The sequence below is a fragment of the Palaemon carinicauda genome, chromosome 1 (genome assembly GCF_036898095.1).
Source record: "Palaemon carinicauda isolate YSFRI2023 chromosome 1, ASM3689809v2, whole genome shotgun sequence".
Lineage (NCBI taxonomy): Eukaryota > Metazoa > Arthropoda > Malacostraca > Decapoda > Palaemonidae > Palaemon > Palaemon carinicauda.
Window position 1 is genome coordinate 302,161,497 of NC_090725.1, and position 22,500 is coordinate 302,183,996.

Here is a 22,500-nt window from a genome sequence, read left to right on the forward strand (position 1 = left end):
ATTTAGCATTTTTGTTTTATAATCTATACGGTTTGCACAGTTACGATGAAATAGACCAATTAAGTTAGATTTTCTAAAGTTGTAATCAAACAAATATGTGGACTTAGTTCAGTCATTCTTTATTTTAGAAGAGTGATATCAATCCCTTCCCTTATCCTTGGTTTTCAAATTGCAAATTCAAAACAATTAAAATGTCAATGTCATGAATAGAACTGTACATTTATACATCCTCAGTCTCTCTCTCTCTCTCTCTCTCTCTCTCTCTCTCTCTCTCTCTTATGATTATATGTAGTTTTTTTAATAACGTATGCATACCAAAACCTGCCTGATAAAAATGGTATCATATAATCACCCATAGATTTCACTTAAACTTTAATTCGTGATACAAATTAATATATCTCCTCCAATAAGAAAATACAAAAAAGTTAAAAATGTGCATGACATCCTTGAAACAGTTCTTTAAAGAGCATACCGAAAAAGTTGCAGCAAGGTTGAAAAAAAAAATTATATGAGAGAGAGAGAGAGAGAGAGAGAGAGAGAGAGAGAGAGAGAGAGATTCATAAATTTCATCGAACAATACGGTTGTTCACCATTGTATTATGGACACATGGCGTGAAAAATTATTTGGTAGGACTTACCACGGAACCCTCACGGGCTGCGAGAAATACTGACCCGTTATGTTCCCTAACATTTCTGCTTTTATTTTCCAGTCGTAAAAGAATATCACAACACAGAGAAAGAGTGAGAATCGAATTTGCAAGACAGCAAGATATATTCAGTGAATTCATAAACATATTGTACAAAAGTAAAAGATATATTCAGTGAATTCATAAACATATTGTACAAAAGTAAAAGATATATTCAGTCAATTCATAAACATATTGTACAAAAGTAAAAGATATATTCAGTGAATTCATAAACATATTGTACAAAAGTAAAAGATATATTCAGTGAATTCATAAACATATTGTACAAAAGTAAAAGATATATTCAGTCAATTCATAAACATATTGTACAAAAGTAAAAGATATATTCAGTGAATTCATAAACATATTGTACATAAGTAAAAGATATATTCAGTGAATTCATAAACACATTGTACAAAAGTATCATGAAGGTAGTAGCAGTGGTTGTGCTTACTCTCTCTCTCTCTCTCTCTCTCTCTCTCTCTCTCTCTCGTATTGGACATTCATGTAAGTCAAACTCATGTCCCTTAAAATTAAATTAAAACATAGGTATTTTGCCTTTCTCCCACATATATTTCGTGATAGAATAAATGATCTAGATTCGATATACATTCGAAGTCAAAAAGTACACATCACCCATCTATGTGTTAATATATCTTACATATCTATTGTGTGTGTAATAATAGAACCTATAAAACTTTGGTAAATATTTTAGAAATACAATTCCCTTTTTTGTGTCTAAATGTTACTATGGCTGAGACCATTTTATATGAATATTTAAGATATCCAGTTTTATTTATTCTTCCTGAAATTATTTTAGTACCATTACATGAAAATTAATAGGGAAATATCTCAAAGTTCTTTAACAATGTGACTTTTAAAAGAAAATAGCTGTATACCAAACTCTCTCTCTCTCTCTCTCTCTCTCTCTCTCTCTCTCTCTCCACGGAATATGAAAAAGAACATATGTAAAAAAGACATATGGATGCCCTCCTTTTGAACGATCTATTTGTATGGTTATTATTTGAAATGCTAAAAAGTCTTCTGCGCTTAAAATACTTAAAATCCAAGAGGGAATAACATAAGGGGAGACAAGTCTGTTGCTTGGTTCCCGCACTATGACGTCACTGGTGCAAGTCGACGGAGCAGTGCACTTAATGGTTATGTTTTGACAGTAATTTGTTGCTATGCTGGTGTTCACAATTTCAATTTCTCTCTCTCTCTCTCTCTCTCTCTCTCTCTCTCTCTCTCTCTCTCTCAAAACAGCTATATCAATATGTTCTTTTATTTACAAAATATTACAGAAGAAATTTTTCTAGTTTTGTTTACACTTTTGCAAAGAAATTCTGACTTCCTTTTAGCATTTAATATCTTCACCCTAAAATGTACCTTGCACCTAATAAAGCTCTTCACTAAGCATGGCCTAGGCCTAAAAAGGTGTTGGATGATTAGGCTTATGAAAGCCACTTAATTCTCCATACACTACGTGACTAATCAATAGATCTATATTTCTATTAGCATATTCAACGCTGTGACCCCACGATATCCCTTAAAGCGTTATTTTAGAAATAAAGGAAATAGGCCTAATTATTGTCTGCACAAAAAGATTACTCAGAAATAGGTCATTACGCACAGGCCTAATATTCTGTTCGAACAACTTTACATTCATAAAAAAGTAACAAAAAAAGAAAATGGATACCCTTATTCCGAGAATTTCTTCATATATTGCATAGGCAAGGCCTATTTAAATTCTTTACTTCATTTTAAGAATTTAGTCCAGGCTACTTATCAACCAAAAGTATGTCACTAAAAACTGCACTAATGAGATTTCAAACAAATTGTAAAACCATACCTGACTTTCCGTTCTTAACAGGTAAATTTAAAGAGAGAATGCGGGTTTCTTTAATCTTTGATAACTTCTCTGGTAAAGTTGTGGTAGCAGTTCAGGTTGAAAATTTCTTTCGTTATCTTCTGTCCGGAAATGGAAAGAACAAATCCGGGCAATATTAACATTACTTCTCTTATGTGCATTAATCCATACTTTGGATACCTTTAGTGAACCTGTGAAAACAAATCCCTTTGTGTCTGGAACTTGTTGTGGGTTGTTGTGGCCTGATTGGAAACGTCTCTGCCTGGTGTTTGCCAGTCGGGGGTTCGAGTCCTGCTCAGACTCGTTAGCGCCATTAGTGTCTGCAACCTTACCACCCTTGTGAGCTACGGTTGGGGGGGGGGAGTCATCAACAGCCACTGCCTGGCCCTCCCTGGTCCTAGCTTGGGTGGAGAGGAGGCTTGGGCGCTGATCATATAATATATGGTCAGTCTCTAGGGCATTTTCCCCCGGTGAACACAACTTATGTTATTGTCTTGTTAAAATTAATATGCAAAACTGGACTAACGTAAGAAAGTAAGGTGAAATATACTTAACTTGTATAAGTGAGCCTGAATGGTAACAAAACAACCGGTGAGAAAGAATAAAACAAAGAAACTGTCAAGCGTGAAAGCAGTTCCTGATACTAAAGCTTGACCCTCAAGCAGCAAGCATATGATGGTCTCAATACACTGCCGGGATTAAAAGTAAATACCGTGATGTGTGTGAGTATAGAATGAAGGAAGGCTTTCTCAGCAGAGAAGATGAAAATCCCTCATTTGGGTGGTATAAGCAAGGCGATACGCTGATCTGTAAATATTGCAATCTCAGGTTTCGATGAACTACCGTCATTTTAATCAAGAAAATAGTTTTTGGACCACACAGGATTGGTTTGAAATTGGTGTATAATGTAGTGATTTTGTATAACAATCAATAATATGAATATATAGCAAATGCTTTCGATACAAGTCAACACGCATACTACTTAACTACTGCAACGGTTCAATCGATGAGAGTATTATAAATTCCAGAAAGAAACACTTATAGGTCCAATTAATTTGCAGCAGTCACAAGAATGAGAAAAGAGAATTCAGGAATGCTAGGCTTTGACAGTAGCGTCACATGTGCAAAGGTAAAGCAATAATGTGACTCTTTGTGTTTAGTACAAACATTTTAAAATCTTCCTGCAATCATTGTTTCTGTAATACGACAGTTTAATCCCTCCAGAACCTATAACAGGTATAATATTTTGAAACAACGATAATTTATTCCACATATCAAAACTTAAAATACAATTGACTGTTCAAGAAATATAAATGCATGCCAGGTATACAACACTACTATATCCCATAAACTAAAACTTCAAATACAACTGACTGTTATAGAGAAACTCAATCAAAACTTAATCCAAACAATCTGCATCCACGCTGTCAAATTAGTTGGTGCTCATCGCCTAATTCCAAAGCAAACACAATTTCAGAGAGATAAGCACAAGGGTAAGACATAATGCATTTCCAGATCGCCTAGTATTTACCCAACAGTAAACAAATGGAACAAATTAATAGATATCACAGGTAAACAAACAGCCGTTTTTGAAGGGACACAAGATTATATAGAAGAAGCTTTCATATCTTATATCTTGCTTTACCTGAGGCCCAAAAACTTCTACTATTCTTTTTGTTTTTTATTCTTTAGGTTTCAATTCGATTAGAAAGTTTGGTTTTTGTTTTTATCTGATCCTCTCTTATATGACTAAAAATCTGATTTAAACCCCAATACATGGAATAAATTTGGGAAGAGCATTAATACTTTAATATATTTTCGTGTTACATTCAAATTTCTTTCATTCTTAACTAGGGTTAGGGTGGCCTATTTTAAACATCCCTGCCTAGCCATCGCCGCTCAAGCTCGATAGTTTCTTGTAGTGTGTGCAACCTCACCATCATTGTGAGCTAAGGATGGGGGTGTGGGGGAGAATATAGGCCTACCTGCTGAGTCCTCAGCAGCCATTGCCTAGCCCTCCCTGGTGCTAGCTTGGGTGGGGAGCGGCCTTGGGCGCTGATCATATGTACATATGGTCACTCTCTAGGGCAATGTCACTGTCCATTGCCTCTGCCATTACTTAACTGCATTTAACCATTTAAACCTTAATTATCAAGATATACCACTTTGTCATTATTTATCGGCCTTTAAACATTTAAACCTTAATTGCCAAGATATAAAAAACCACTTTGCCATTACTTAGCGGCCTTTAAACATTTAAACCTTAATTGCCAATACATAAAATACCACTTTGGCATTACTTAGCATTCTTTAAACCTGTAAATCTTTATCGCCAAGATACAAAATCCCACTTGAAACCAAAATTAAAACCGCAAAATTCCTTTTTTTCCAGGACGAGGGCTGGAAGCTCAACCGCGTCCACTACTACCAGGAAGGTTGGCTTGCCACAGGTAACGCTCGGGGTATCGTCGGGGTGACATACACCACCTCCCACTCGAAAAAGCCCTCCGAGATACCCCCAAGAACGAATTATAACCTCAGGGGACATCGTGCTGAGGTAAGAGATCAGAAGGAATATTTCTAGAATTAAGAACTTATTAAGAGGTGTATTATTATTATCATTATTAATATTGTTATTGTTATTGTTGTGTTGTTTTTGTTAGCTAAGCTTCAACCTCAGCGGGAAAAGCAGGGTACAATAAGCCCAAAGGTTCCAACAGGGAAAATACTCTAGTGAGGAAAGGAAATAAGCAAATAGAATAGTTTCAACGTAATTGTATTTGCTTTAGACTAGTAGAGCATAATTGACAGCATGTAAATTTGAGCCTATTTTCACACTACTTTACCTGTGAATTTATTCTTAATCTTTACCAAAATGATGATATTCATATTTATCTGTATGACTGAATACGAATATAAAAAAATATAATTATTTTCATATTGATTGTTTGGGGTATTCAGTTGAAAGTGTTACAACGTGTAAGCTCTTAAACAATATATCAATTATTCAATTAATTATAAAATTATTTTCACATATCAATATTTTCTTCGGATGTATCTTACTAGTTATGGGATAAAACACTTGACCTCTTTAGCAATAATTAAAAAAGCAACCCGAGTGTAGACCACCGCCACGGCAGATTATTTATCGAAACCAGCTTGCCTTTCGCAGAATCAATTAAGAATATAGGCGTATTTGAAATCTATGTGACACTCATGTGTGAAATTGGGGTTAAGGTTAATTCAGTCGACCTTTTGCTCGACCTTTGACCTAGAACTTTCAAAACTTAATAACTTCCCCGTCTGAAAATCATAATTAATCCCTGAATGTTTCACTACCCTATGAGTAAAATTGAGACCAAGAAGTTGTTCACAAAAAAAAAGAAAAAAAAAAAAAAAAAAAAAAAAAAAAAAAAAACATAAAGAGGGACGAAAACATAACCTCTTCCCATTTACGTTAACTTCGTTGGTAGTAGTAATAGTAGTAGTAGTAGTAGTAGTAGTAGTAGTAGTAGTAGTAGTAATAATGACGATGATGATGATGATAAGCGGCATTAATCTTATAAAAGATAATTTCGATGGTTATACTAAGTATTTTCTCATTATTACTGCATTCAGCCAGTAATTGAGCGATAGTAATTCTTTACGAGATGGACGGAAACAAAGGTAAAAGTCACTTTCTTTACTATGTAAGCACAAAGTATACAGCCTATACATAATTTAAGATATATCCTTTGTCTAAAAGGCGTTGTCAGGTCGATGATCAAAGGTCAGCAGTCTCAAAAGAGAGGGATTGTTATCACGTTCCTTAGCGACACATTTCAAGCAGTAAAGGAAAGCCGCTCCTCTCCTGGCTATTGTGAGAACTGATGAATTGATGTTGTTGAGTTGAGGAGTAATATATATATATATATATATATATATATATATATATATATATATATATATATATATATATATATATATATATGTATATATATGTATATGTATATACATATATATATGTAATATATATATATATATATATATATGTGTGTGTGTGTGTGTGTGTGTGTGTCCTAACCCTTGTATGCAAAATCTGTAGAAGTGTGTGTTTTATACAGTGAGATTAACGACCTTTTTAAGAGTACTATGATTATCATAAATTGTGGTGGGCAATCACTGAACTCTGTTATAGGTCACGTGTCTTAAGTCTGATAAAGTAACGTGTTGTAAACCTATTGTTGACAGTATAATTCCATCAAAGTGGAGATTTTCACAAAATCTAACAATTCAGCATATTGACAGGGTAACATTGCATTTACTTGCCGAGGGTTAAGCAGTACCTCTCGAGCGATCATAAGAACAAGTAGGTACCCGTCTGAGAGTATCGGGTACTGTAAAGTGTATTCACAAACTTTTTTGTAATAAAGTGAAAAAACCCATGTTACAATGTGTCATTAACAGTCGACATGGGACATATATATATGTTTGTGTGTATGTGTGTGTCTCCAGTCGGAAAGTGGGGGGGGGGATTATTATTAGGTGAGTGTTCGGCAAAGACGGATCTTTTATTATTATTATAATTATTATTATTATTATTATTATTATTATTATTTGATCGCCGACATCCAAACAGATTTAACTCAAATTATGCATAAGTTGTATACTTTGTGCTTACATAGCAAAGAAAGTGACTTTTACCTGTGTTTCCGTTCCTTTCATAAAGGATGAGAATCGCACAATTACTGCCAGAATGCAGTAATAATGAGGAAAAAAAAATCATTAGAATTACTGAAAAGGTCTTTTATAAGATCAATGCCACTGAGGCAGCCATTACTTTTAATAAAACTTGTATTGAAGTCTCTCCTTCCGAAATAATAATAATAATAATAATAATAATAATACTAAAACGGTATTCGAAATCCAAATAAGTCTACAACTCAGGTGTAGTTGTATATATCTATATAAATCGTGACTTGACTAACACTAGAAAATCCGCATTAATTTTCAATTAATATTGCAGCTAAAAGAAAAGGGTTAACAGACTAAAAAACACAAAAGGCAGGATTATGAAAACAATTCTGAAAGCATTTGGTATTAGTTATACAAATATTGAAAACATTTTCTAATGTGGTCTAATCTAAGACCGATGGGATAAAACCATCATGAATTGTTGAATATCTTTACAGATTTTTAAAATATATTGATAATTTCACGGTTTTTATTCCTCTCATAAATAACTTAGGTTAATGAAGCCTGTTTTCACATGTTATATGAAAAGAAATTGCAAACAATGCATGTTTTAATCTAAATTTTGCGTTGCGATATTTTAAAGAACTATCGTCAAACTAATTACCATAATTGTTAAAAAATGCATATTAACTTTTAAATAGTGAATGAAACTAACAAATGAAGAATTCCTCTGAACTATAACGAACATAGAAGAGGAATGGTTTAACATCTAAGGCCGAAATTGGATACAAAATAACTTTAGATTGAATTCATAAGGCAAAGGGGAATACACAGTTCATTTGAACGCTGCACAAATTAAGGATAATCTCCCTTAAATCAAATACCATGCACAAGATCTATTGACAGGTCAAGAGATATTGAACTAGAGGGGCCCTCAGTAGAAAGCAGACCTCCGCCACAGCAGCTTATTTCTCGATCTTGACCCTGACCTTTGACTTTAACATGTATTAATTGGCGTGGGTTTTCATACACTCAAATATGAACCAGGTTTGATGTCTCTGTGACAACGATGTTCAAACTTATAGCGGATTACGTGAATTGGACATTTTGCTTGACCGTGACCTTGACCTTGACCTTCCAAAATTTCATAATTTCCAGATTTTAATATACCAGTTAATCCCTGCAAGTTCCATTACTATACGATTAAAATTGTCAACATGAAGCTGTTAAAAAACACACAAAGCCTAACCTCCTTCCAACTTCGTTGGTGGAGGTAACAAAAACGCAAACACACAAACAGTGGGTAAAACATAACCTCCTTCGAACCTCGTTGGGGGAGGTGACAAACACACATATATAGGGGTTAAAACATATCTTCGTTCCAACTTCGTTGGGGGAGGTAATAATTCTAAAATCTGAGTTTGAGAGAAGGAAATACTGTATTCTGGTTTTTAACCCACCAAATGGCATCACGGCGTCATGGGTCTACCGAGACTAAGAGAAAACTCCTGAACAGTGAAACAAAAGATGAATAGAAATATTAGTATCGCATAGTATTACGTTTCTGTATTGTGTTGAGGACTATTTTGGTGTTAAGACAACCATGATGAAGAAACTATTATTAAGGGAATAATACATTTAGAGATTGATTTACTTTTAAACATATTTGTCTCTTAACTAAATTCAAAGAATCTCTCTCTCTCTCTCTCTCTCTCTCTCTCTCTCTCTCTCTCTCTCTCTCTCTCTCAAACGAACAACATACACTTTCCCAATTAGCTTTCTTCTTAAGATTAAATCTTATACTGCGCCACCACAACAACGACAATCCAACAAATGGCCCATGAATTCGCAGAGCTGGTGCGTAGAAATTATACGCTAGTGGTGACCACGAGGCATACGACTTTACTATTACTTTAAGGGAGATTTGACAGATGCGAGCAATGTCTAGACGGATTTGTCAATCTGGTGGAGATTAAACTGAGGAATCACTAGGTCTCTCCTGAACTTTGTTCTCAAATGCCAATACATTAAGAGGCTACACCCTGAGATTGAAAGAATTAAGAAGAGCTCATAAAGACCACAACCTTCAACTACGTAATGAAGGCTAAATATATCGAACACCGGTCACCGTTGAAGAAATCACGAGAGGAACCAAGTGCCAGAGGGGAGTATTCCGAAGTAAACTACTTCCAAAATACTTATAGAAGTCGCCATAGAATTATATAGCAGGACATCATCTTACGTAAAGTAACAAATAATCGTTCTATGCCATCACGAAAATAATTTAGAATACCTGAAAATTATTTATAGCATTCATTTTGGCTCATCCAAGTTCCATTTGGTGATGAAGGATACTTCTGAAAAAATTGCTGTGGATGACCAAGATTGTAATCATGTTCAACAATCGACAGGACATCAAATTTACAAAATGTAATAGGTAACTATGGGTGGGGGGGGGGGGTGGAATATTGTTATGGTTATATGAAAATTTAAATGGTACAGAATCCCCTAAGAGCTGTCATCTCTCAGATCGATTCACCCAACAAGAAGATTACGAAGGTTTTAAATGAGATCCGAATCCGCTATTCACTTGACGATTACCTATTTATATCAGTAGTGGAGTTCATAGATTTCTTACAAGAAAATTTGCTTAAAGATGACATTTCCTCTTTCAATATGGAAACTCTCTTTACAAAAGTCCCCGTTGAGGAAACCATAAACATTAACACTAGATCGAAAATGCAGATTAAATATGGATTATATACATATATATATATATATATATATATATATATATATATATATATATATATATATATATATATATATGTGTGTGTGTGTGTGTGTGTGTGTGTGTGTGTGAAGATGTCCTTAGAGAAATGTCCAACACCATAGAGGTCCTGTTCCTCTCCCACTGTGGGGAACTATAAAAATAGATGGTATAGCCATGGGGGCCCCTCTTAGGACCCTGTTTGAAAATTTACATAGAACTGCCGGTGAAAAAGAACCTTCAGAAAACAAAACAAGCGAAAACTATATGGATGATACATCGACGATATATTCATCCGACAAAGAACGAGAATGACACGGGATGACATATTCATCAAGAAGAAAAACGAGTATGTCACCGAAAAGAGTCCGCTGAGAAACTCAGGAGATATTGCGAGCTCAACTTTACAATGGATCAGTAAACAAAAGAGCATTGCCTTTCCTCGATCTCCCCCTTTAAACAACAGAATGGCCAGTTTAAAACAATAGCATATATAAACTCAAAAGGCGTAAGATGCGTAAACGTAAGAGGTAAAAGCCATAAAGCATTCAAATATTCATTAGTAAGCGATTAGGTCATGAAAGCACTCACACACAGCACATCTTGGTTCATCCTTGCCAAGATTCTCGGACATGATGTATCGTACCATACTAGTGGTATTTCTAAATTTATTTCAGAAGCAGGTCCTCTGAAAGCTATCTAACTGTTATAAGGGTGTTTTTGCTTTTAATATTTTCAACTGAATTACTATTTATTTATTTATCTATAACAAATATTTGCGTCAATGACCTTATGGGTCAGGATTCCAGATAACTTGTAACTCAATCAATCAATCAATCTTGGTAGGACATACACGCCGAACTAAACTGAAAGCAACTGCTAACCAACAAATTATATCTAGAAACTATGATAGAAGAGGCAATAAAAAAAAAAAATCAATAATCCACAATGAAAAGAACCTAATCGTTTACTATCTCAACTTTGAAACTTCTTACAGGAAATCATTAATCGAGAAGTTATCCCAAAAGCCACTTACCAGATTAAATCTAAGAGTCTTAAAACATACCCTACCTACTAGTAGTAGCGGCTTTGGTGATGAGGAACAAAGACGTAATCCACAAGTTTTCAGACCAAAGATGTGTAAATCTCTCAGTAAATAAACTGTAGATCGGTGGCCTATTGGAAACGTCCCTAACTGGTGATCCGTCGGACTTGGGTTCGAGTCCAACACAAGCTCGATAGTTTCTTGTTAGATTTGCAACCTCATCATCCTTGTGAGCTAAGGATGGAGGAGGTTGGGGGAACCTATAGGTCTGTCTACCTGCTGAGTTTTGAGTTATCAGCAGCCATTGCCTGAGCCTCCCTGGTCCTATTAAGGGTGAGGAGTGTGCTTGGGAGCTGATCATACGTATATAAAAAAAAATCTTTAGGGCATTGTCACTGTCACTAGCCTATGCCTGTCGTGAGCGGCCTTGAAAACCCTTTTTTTCCACTCAGAACAAGCGAAAGAAAGATGTAAGAATGTCTTTGATTTCAGACTTCACAATTAAGAACCAACTGTAGTAATTTTTTTGTGGGCACATAACCAGAATACTGAAGACTACAACAAAATTATGTTGCAAAGGTCTATTCCCTTTAAATTGCAAAGCATCCAACTATCTGATCCACAGCCTTTACGAAATTCCCTTACACCTAAATGCTGAAATTCTTGAAGTGAGACCAGCAGACTATTCGCTGATTGGCTTTTTAATACACAAAACCCTTCCACATTGATCTTCTTAAGTACAAAAGAATTCGATAATTGCCTTTTAGATACACAGAAACTTTTCACTTTGATCTTTCAAGTACAAAAGAAATAAGTCAGTTTTGCTCAATCAAGGTTTAAAGGGTTAAAGGTTTAAAGATCACTCTTGAACGACAGAGGACAGAAAGAGGTCAATGTCCTAGAAACCGACCATATGCAATCAGCGCCCAAGCCACATCTTCACCTAAGATAAGACCAGAGAGGCTGTAGGCGAATCAGCTGGTAGATCTAAGTCCCCTACCTTAGCTTATAAGGACACGTCTTATACTCAATTCTTTAATGAGGCGCATTTGAACTGACTCGCACGGGTGCCCTCTTAGCTCGGAAAAGTGTCCTACTAGCTGATTGGTTAGAATTATTTTGTCCAGCAAATCAGTGATTAGGAAACTTCTCCGAGCTAAAAGGGCACCCGTGCGAATCAATGCAAATGTGCTTCATTGAAAAAATTGACTATAGTGTTTGTACCTCTCCAAACTACTGGAAATATCGGGGTTGAGCGGGGATCGAACTCCCGACTCATATTGAGACAGGGGCGTTTCCAGAAGGCTACCACAGGTGCACCAAGTTTCCCAATACATACAAAACTTACTCTCCAAAATGGCCACCATACCTTTTTTTCAAAATCTTATTGTAATCACCTCAATAATCTATTTTGTCCACAGAGTTTCTTGGAACAATCCTCTACTTCAATGTTTCGAAGAGGTTTTCCGGGGACCATAATTATCTTGCTCATATCATGTATGCTACTAGAAACCTTGACATCAAACATAACTATTTGTAAAATGTAAGTTGATAAGCTTTAAATCCTAACAATAGACAAACTGGAATACTCTGAAGTCAAATAATATAAAAAAATTATTTCATAGCCCACCAAGATAACATTTGTTATGATTTTCACAAAGTGACTCGCTTCTAACCTCTAGAAAAGATCTCTTATGGTCTAAGTATAGTAATAGTCTCTTTATTATGTTCTAAAAACATATTACCAGGTTACCCCTTCACTGCAAATTCTAATGCAAATATCCAATATCCCATTAAATCTGGCGTTTATTATAAATAAAATCACTTCATCGAGAGATAAAAATCTCTATCAATAATCTATGACATTTCAATAAAGCTCCTCTTAGAGGCACTCTCAAAATAGCACCAGCTTCAACCAAGGTGAAAGCTGACTGAGATGGTATGGACATGTAAAGAGACTAGAGGAAGATCATCTGATAAGGAAGATGTTGGATATGGGACTTCCTGGTGGGAGAAGGTTACGTAGATCAAAATTGCGATGGATTGACTGTGTAAGGAGAGATATGAGAGAGTTGGGATTGAGAGAAGAAGATGCACTGGACCAAGGGAAATGGGAGAATATGTCGAAGAATCATTATAGAGACCCCAAATACGGGCAAGCTTGTAGAAGAAGAAGAAGAAGAAGAAGAAGAAGAAGAAGAAGAAGAAGAAGAAGAAGAAGAAGAAGAAGAAGAAGAAGATTTCAATAGAGTTCCTCGCCTTTAGAAGATCCCACCAATACGTTAATTAAAACTTCTTTCTCCGATCTTCCAAACACGTGAGATCTCGTGGAACAAATCAGGTCTACCTTTACAAACACGTAGAATCCATCTTTTCCCATTAACGGCACATTCTAAACCGCACTTTATATATTCCGATACACTATTGTAATTTGCACTCCCCTTTTATCATTTTCCTTTTCAATTCACTCTTCATTCTTCACCTCTCTTCACATATCAAATCTCTGGCTTGTAAATTTCAACTTATACTAACAACGGAATTTAAAAATTACTTAAAATGGAATTTCTTAAAATTCTTAATTTCATTCATGCATTTAGGTGATAAATTTAATGTTTGATGCTGATATATAGAAAACGTCTACGAAAAAAATTTAACTCAATATGTGGTAATCTAGGCTACGTATTTCTTAACCTTTACCCATAACACAACAATTCCTAGTTCACGCAGCCCGTCAAAGATGTTGGATAAATATTTAGACAAATATACATGGACACACACGCACACACAAATCCAACCTTTCCCACTCTCTCCCCTTTGCCTAACTAAAACCCCTCTCACCACGGTATGATGTCTTGCTGAGCGTGACCAATGAGTTATACATATATATATATATATATATATATATATATATATATATATATATATATATATATATATATATATATATGTATATATATATATATGTATATATATTATATATATACATACACACACACACACACATATATATATATATATATATATATATATATATATATATATATATATATATATATATATATATATATATATGTATGTATATGTGTGTATGACCAGACACTTCCTCTTTATTACATATGGTAGATTGTGATGATAATTTCTCATAAAAAGATCACACTATCTTATTCATTTTTCTGAAGTAGCTTCCTCTCCTTCATTTATCAAAAGATGATCCATCCCTATTTATTTTCCAGCAACGACACGTTGGATTTTGGTTGATCATCAATTATGACAGAGGGAGGTTTCCGAAAGAATATTTCTCTATCCTATTCCTTTGTTCGCTTTCATTCCAGGTGTATAAACTATCGTCACAAGATGCTGAATCTCTCATCTTTCTCTCATTTCAAACTCTCCCTTCCATAAAAGATTTCCAGTCCCCTACACATCCTCATTATCATCCGTAGCACAGACATTATCATCTCGTAAATAACGCCTTTTGTTGGAGCATACGGCAGGGACGCAATTATATGCTGTTGTTAAGCCTTCCAGATGGAGAATTTCCTCTTCAATAATAATGATGATAGAGTATTCCCTCTTTATAGTTCAACGAACACCTGTTGTGATGTTTTCTCATCTAAAGTAAAAGGATATTCATATGAATGGCAAAGATATCCACTAGCCCCATTGGAGAGAGAGAGAGAGAGAGAGAGAGAGAGAGAGAGAGAGAGAGAGAGAGAGAGAGAGAGAGAGAGAGAGAGAGAGAGAGAGACGATTACATGGTGACTCATTATTCCAGGTTTTCAACTATACCATCAAAACAACAGCAAATCATCCTTAAACATTAATAATTCCTTCTCTCTCTCTCTCTCTCTCTCTCTCTCTCTCTCTCTCTCTCTCTCTCTCTCTCTCTCTCTCTCTCTCTCTCTCTCTCTCTCTCTCTCTCTCTCTCTCTCTCTCTCTCTCTCTCTCTCTCTCTCTCTCTCTCTCTCTCTCAGAATATGCACGATTTTTTACAATAATCAAATCAAGGAAACTAAATAATACAAACCAATAATAAAAGAGATTCCCTAAACCTGAAAAAAATAATGATCCGATAATCGATTCGTTATTCTCTTCCACGGCGAAAAAAACCTGTCCCTCAGGAGTCAAGATAAGAACGAATGATGACTGGGGAATGAGGAAAACAGGATAGATGAACGACAAGGAAACAGGAAAATGAGTAAAATGGAGGAAGTGGCCGAGATATAAAAAATAATATTAATAAAATGAAATGGTAATAAGGAAAAAGCGTAAATAAAAATGGAACTTTAACTATACGTGTTAGCAAATGAGATACACACCTTGAAAAAGCGAAAAAGGAGAAAAATAAAATAAAAGTAAAATAAAACGAGGGAAATATATAGTGATATGCATAGTGTGGAAAAGAATGGGAGAAACCGAAGTGGCTGAAAGGGGGAAAAAGGAAAACTGTGACAATCTAGGAACAGAATAACAATAAATGATATTCAAAATACGTCTCCAGAGTGGAACCAAATTAAATAAAAAAAAGGGCTATAAAAAGGAAGTACAGAAGACCAAAAACAAAAATCTAATGCGTGAAAGACAGAAAAAAATGTAAGGCAAGTGGTTTGTACTGAAGTAGAAAACAATCTTATTGGATATATCCACTGAATTTGAATAAAACGCTGTACATTATTCCTATAAGATGATAACAGCTTCTTAGGTAAAATCATTGTTAGGCTACACATACACCGAATACTCTGTCCTATTCTTTACAGATTCTTCTCTATTCTCATACACCTGACAACACTGAGATTACTAAACAATTCTTCTTCATACAAGGGGTTAACTACCGCACTGGAGTTATTCAGTGGCAACTTTCCTCTTGGTAAGGGTAGAAGAGACTCTTTAGCTATGGTAAGCAGCTCTTCTAGGAGAAGGACACTCCAAAATCAAACCATTTTTCTCTAGTCTAGGGTAGTGCCATAGCCTCTGTACCACGATCTTCCATTTTCTTGGGTTACAGTTCTCTTGCTTGAGGGTACACTCGGGCACACTATTCTATCTGATTTCTCTTCCTCTTGTTTGATAAAGTTTTTATAGTTGATATAGGAAATATTTATTTTAATGTCAGTGCTGTTAAAAACAATAATTATTTTTCCCGGTTTCCTTTCCTCACTGGGCTATTTTCCCTGTTGGGGACCCTGGCCTTGTAGCATCCTGCTTTTCAACTAGGGTTTTGGCTTTGGAAGTAATAATAATAATACAGTATTATTTCAAACTACTTATAACTAAGTATAATTCTAATTATACCGAACATCTAATAGCTTCGTTCATCTAAGCTATTCATGAACAAGTATAAATAATCTAAGGTTACGGCCAGAATTTAATTTCTATTCACTTTCCTTTGATCTCGTTTAAATGATCCTGAGTGAGGATTATAACGAATCCTCAGGTCGAAAGCAACATTTCATGCCGTGAATATAATTGCTTCCTTGATAAACGAAGTTAAAAATCACAAGGTTTAGGATTTAATTTGTTAAATATATACTTCATAGATTAATAACTTTGAAAAAATAATTTAAAATATACAGAAATTTTTTCAAATAAACAATGTAAATTTAAAATAAACAAAATTCATAATTTCCGGGAGAGATGCCAAAATACCTGATAAACTAAATTATTCGGATAAAAACTCCACTTTCAAGTATATTATATCATATATATATATCTTGAGTTGCAAATGATATATAAAGTCATGAGCAGTAAAAATATCATGCAGAAGGTTTAAACAAAATAACGAAATATAGTCCAAAAATATTTCAGAATACATACATCACTAACTTATCCAAATTTGACATGTAGTTACAAATATCAGTCGCAAAGAATCATATACCGAATATGTTAGGTGAAAAAGACTTAAAAATAATGATTAAATAAAGAATAAAAAGTGTTCCGCACGATATATATATATATATATATATATATATATATATATATATATATATATATATATATATATATATACACACACATATATACATATATATATATAATATATATATATATATATATATATATATATACACATATACATATATATATATATATATATATATATATATATTATATATATATATATATATATATATATATATATATATATAGATATATATAAATATATATATATATATATATATATATATATATATATATATATATATATATATATATACATATACACAACTGATATATGGGTAAATTCTTATTCAGCTTAGTATTAAGTATAGCGTGGGTAGTTGAGGCTCAAATACCAACCATGAAGGTCATGGCGAAAGTTAACCATTTTCATTGAATTAAACTTGATAAATCTTCAGGAGAAAATCTGTCCATTTGGAATGCCGATTCCAGGATACCCTCACATACTTCTATTCCAGGAATTATTCTGAATAAAAAAGGGGGATTAGATGTTCAGGAAAATCGTGCCAGACTGAATAAAAAGATAAACGGATATTAGTGTTAATATGAACCGTGACACTAGAGAAAAAAGTAGATATAAGGAGATGAAAATGATGAGAAAATAGGGAAGAGTTGTACACAAAGAAAGAAAGCAGATATGGAAATTGCATGAGAGAGAGAGAGAGAGAGAGAGAGAGAGAGAGAGAGAGAGAGAGAGAGAGAGAGAGAGAGAGAGATTTCCATATTAAAGTGGACGAGATAGATAAGGCTAAAGGAAGGATTTGCTCTTCAACCCGGAAATAAAAATCAAGTTAAACAAGAGAGAGAGAGAGAGAGAGAGAGAGAGAGAGAGAGAGAGAGAGAGAGAGAGAGAGAGAGAGAGAGATTTCCATGTTAAAGTGGACGAGTTAAAGATAAGACTAAAGGAAGGATTTGCTCTTCAACCCGGAAATAAAAATCAAGTTAAACAAGCAGACTAATTCACTAGGGTAAAAATAATGATAAAGAACATAACCATTTACACAAGTGATGTTTATTGTGATTGAAGGAATGAAGGAATTCTCTAATAAAAGGAAAAATAAAGAAAAAACAAACATGGGGTAACAAAAGCTTTTTTCATTTCAATCAATCCGAACCCTTCCCGGATACCGTCATTCTATATGCAACCAACCAGAGGCAAGAAAGTCAAGGCACAAGTATCAGAGAGAGAGAGAGAGAGAGAGAGAGAGAGAGAGGAGAGAGAGAGAGAGAGAGAGAGAGAGAGAGATGGTGGAATAAACTTTTGAAAAGGTATCACAAATTCCATTTACAGATTCATATCAGTGCTTAGAGAGAGAGAGAGAGAGAGAGAGAGAGAGAGAGAGAGAGAGAGAGAGAGAGAGAGAGAGAGATGGGGGAATAAACTTTTAAAAAGGTATCACATATTCCATTTACAGATTCACATCAGTGCTTACAGAGAGAGAGAGAGAGAGAGAGAGAGAGAGAGAGAGAGAGAGAGAGAGAGAGAGAGATTGTGAAATAAAATCTTAAAATTGTATCAAAAACTTTTATTTATAGATTGACCTATCAGTGGTAACCCAATTTATCAATTCCACCGTAGACTCCAATTTTTCCTAGTCACTAAAGCCAGTAAACAATGTCGTTTCTGATATTCACCAATACATCATCGTTCCTTTAATCATCAACAGTCATCAACGTGAATATAAGGACGAATCTCATTCCTATTCAACGAATATATTTCTGATATTCGATAGATAAGTAGCCTTCACTTATATTGGCCCCATTAGATGTAATACCCAGAAGCAGATGGTCTTCAGAGTTCCTCCCATTCAAGTAAGTCGTGTTTCGAAATTACTGGAGCGTAATGAAATGCAACAGCGTTATTCGACGTTCAATAGCTCAGTTACATTTGAATACTCGAAGATATAATAGACATTCTGTGAGATCAAAGACTGTTGTCATTCTTTATAGCTTTTAGAGGTTTAAAGGTCACTAATAAATGGCAGAGGCAAGGGAGACTGGCAGTGCCATAACAAGCACCCAAGCTCCCTCTCCACCAAAGCTAGGACCAGGGGGGGGGGGGCAAGGTAATGGCTACTGATGACTCAACAGGCTCTATAGGCTCCCACAAATACCCCATCCTTAATTCACAAGTATGGTGAGATTACAACAACTAAAAGTTCTAATGAGCTTGAGCGTGACTATAAACCCCAGCCTGGCGATCACCAGACATGGTGATATTGTAATTGACTATCTCTTAGATTTCGACTTAACATAGGTTCGAATCATTGCCTGGCTAGAAATGATCGCAAAACTGATTCACCCTTAGCAGAGATAACTCTATATCAAAATGTATTTGTAGCTTATTTGAAAAAAGGAAACTCACGAGTAATTGTGATAAAATTATCCTAATTACAAATGTTATAAATGAGTTGATTTCGGTTCTAAGCGCAAAACTGGAATTTGATATGAATATATATATATATATATATATATATATATATATATATATATATATATATATATATATATATATATATATATATATATATATATATATACAGTATACGACAGACTCAGAGGGGTTTAGCAGTTGACTGTCTGTTCAATGTGTACAATATTCTGTATACGTTCAAATACTTACAGAGCTAAAAATTCTTATCACAAAATTAATTTCCGTTTTGGTCTATGTTCGTGAGGCAATACGAATGCGTTTTATATATATATATATATATATATATATATATATATATATATATATATATATAAATATATATATATATATATATATATATATATATATATATATATATATATATATATATATATATCATCCAATCTAACCGTTCCTTTCAGAATCTTCCTCCTAACACTCAAGAATTGTATCCTCTGTCACCAACCTATCATCCTTCATTCTTTCTGCATGAAGTTACAATCTCAAACCACTCGTTTAATTACGCTAACAACTTTACTATTGCTCATCTCCACATTTTTCATCATCCAAACGTTTTTTATGCCACAAATAATCGATGCATTTCTTCTTTCTGGTCGCGACCAGAGGGAACGTTTCTAATTACTAAGCAGAAGGGAAACATTTATCAGATTTAATAAATTACGTCCACATAATTATACAGTTAATATGTTTCTTTCTGTTTCTTGTAAATCCCCTGGTTAAAACACACGATAATACTAGTCTCCTGGCTAGTACAGTGGTAACGTATTCGCCTAGCATTCGCATGGCAGCAGATCGATCCCAGCTCGGGACCTTGAGTTTAAGCTGTTTACTGGGGAGCCCACTGCTTTGGTTGGGCACCAAAAAGGGGGGTGGGGGTTGGGCTTGCCCGCCTGATGTTCTGATGAGCACCTATTTTGATGAAACTGCAACTGAAACCAAACACCTTAACCTTTACTAATAATCTTCGCACTGTTTCAACTTAGCAGTCATAAATAAACAAAACACCTTAATCGAGACAAATATACGAAATTTCATTAGCGTCTAAAATACTATATCGGATTTCCTCTTTTCTCTGAAAATACTTCATATACAGATGCTCTTCGAGTGTGATCATTTTATTTCTTTCAACACGTTTCCCATAAAATACGGGGAGGGGGGGGGGGGAGGATGAGGATAATCATTACTTATAATCCTTGGGGAATATTTCAATTTGAAAACATACATTTTAAATCACTTTGCCATTTAATATGCGAGATTTGTGTTCCATTTTGAAATAAACAATTAATTATTTGTCCACTCAAAAATAATCTGAACTTGTAGCCAAATTTCCTAATACCATAAGTCTAAACACCTCTACTGGCAATCGTATCTATAGTTTTCTATCTGCTATCTAGCTAATGTAATTGAAAAGGCACAAAGGCAACTTTCCAAAGATCATTGAGACTGCAATATACATGTATACGATCCTGCTCTCCGACGGCCATCTTCATTTCCTTTAAGACCTCCTTTCGAATTTCCAATTTCGTTACGTAGTTTCCAGGGATGAGAACGAAGATACAGGAGGCTTAATGCTCACCTATCACACTTCGTTCTTATCTAGCAATACATTCAGTAGTTGATAACCTGTGGTGGCCAATGTGGTAACGTCCCTAACTGGTGAACACCAGACTGGGGTTCGAGTCCCGCTCAAACTCGATAGTTAATTTGTTTTCTGCAACCCCACCATCCTTGCGAGCTAAAAATAGGGGGTTTGGGGGAGCCAACAAGTCTATCTGCTGAGTTATCAGCAGACATTGCCTGGCCCTCCTTGGTCCTAACTTGGGTGGAGAGGGAGCTTGGGCGCTGCAGGTCTATCTGATTAGTCATCAGCAGCCATTGCCTGGCCCGCCTTGGTCCTAGCTTGGGTGGAGAGGGGGCTTGGGCGCTGATCATATGTATATATGGTCAGTCTGTAATGCATTGTCCTGCTTGACAGAGCAATGTCACTGTCCCTTGCCTCCATCATTCATGAGTGGCCTTTAAACCTTTAAATAGGATACCAAGTTATTCATCATAATATTCACCAGTGTAATCAACTTCCCCTTCGAAATATTCCTTTTCAGGTTTCATTCAATTTGTTTAAAAGTTTAACTTGTTGAAATTTAGCTCATTTCGCTTGTTTAATATCCAATATTTTCTGATGTAATATTTCTCGTTAGTTAATTTTTTATCCAAAGTTAATCCTATATTATCCATCTTCATGATAACACACCTGTTACCTTTACTTGGTTCTAATCAATGTAAGCTTACATTATCTTTCAAAACCAAGCCCACTTACATCTATGTACTGTCATTATCTTTCTTCCTTTATTCCTTTCCCATAAGTAAACCTACTGATTCTGGAAGTTGTCCCCATCATCTTCTCTTCTAGTTTATTTATTTCCTTGTTTCTTCTCCTCACTGGGATATTTTTCCCTGTTGGAGCCCTTGGGTTTATAGCATCTTGCTTTTCTAACTAGGGTTATAACCTAGCTTGTAATAATAATAATAATAATAATAATAATAATAATAATAATAATAATAATAATAATAATAATAATAATAATAATAATAATAATAGTGAGTTTGTCATAATTCTGAAACGTGAAACAATTAACAAAATAAAAAACAATTAATTAAACGATAATTTTCCTGATTCAGGAAAAATAACTGAATTAGCTGTAGGTTAATAATAGTTATTAAGGAATAGTATCATTATTAAATAAGACGAGTGTAGCACATTTCAATTTCAGTCTATCTCTTAAGAATTCCTCGCAAAATAAATGGAAAAATATTAATATCTAAATTAACAAGCGTACATTTAAAATCTGAATGAAAATAGATAACATGGAAGACTGTCAAGAATAAAATGATATAATATACCAAATTTTAAAACCCACAAAATAACCGAACATCGAATGTTCAATAAGCAAACTCCGTTAGTAGAGAGAGAGAGAGAGAGAGAGAGAGAGAGAGAGAGAGAGAGAGAGAGAGAGAGAGAGAGAGAGAGAGTCAATATAGACAGTGGAAACCTTCCATATCAGA

At 34.6% G+C, this 22,500-nt stretch overlaps 1 protein-coding gene across 1 annotated transcript in view; it reads left to right on the forward strand.

Moving 5' to 3' along the window:
* Window positions 1-22,500, forward strand: part of Tusp (WD40 superfamily protein Tusp) — a 407,606-nt gene that overhangs the window by 207,388 nt on the left and 177,718 nt on the right. The window contains 1 exon segment of the mRNA XM_068393024.1: window positions 4,949-5,113. Coding sequence (XP_068249125.1) covers window positions 4,949-5,113 — 165 coding nt within the window.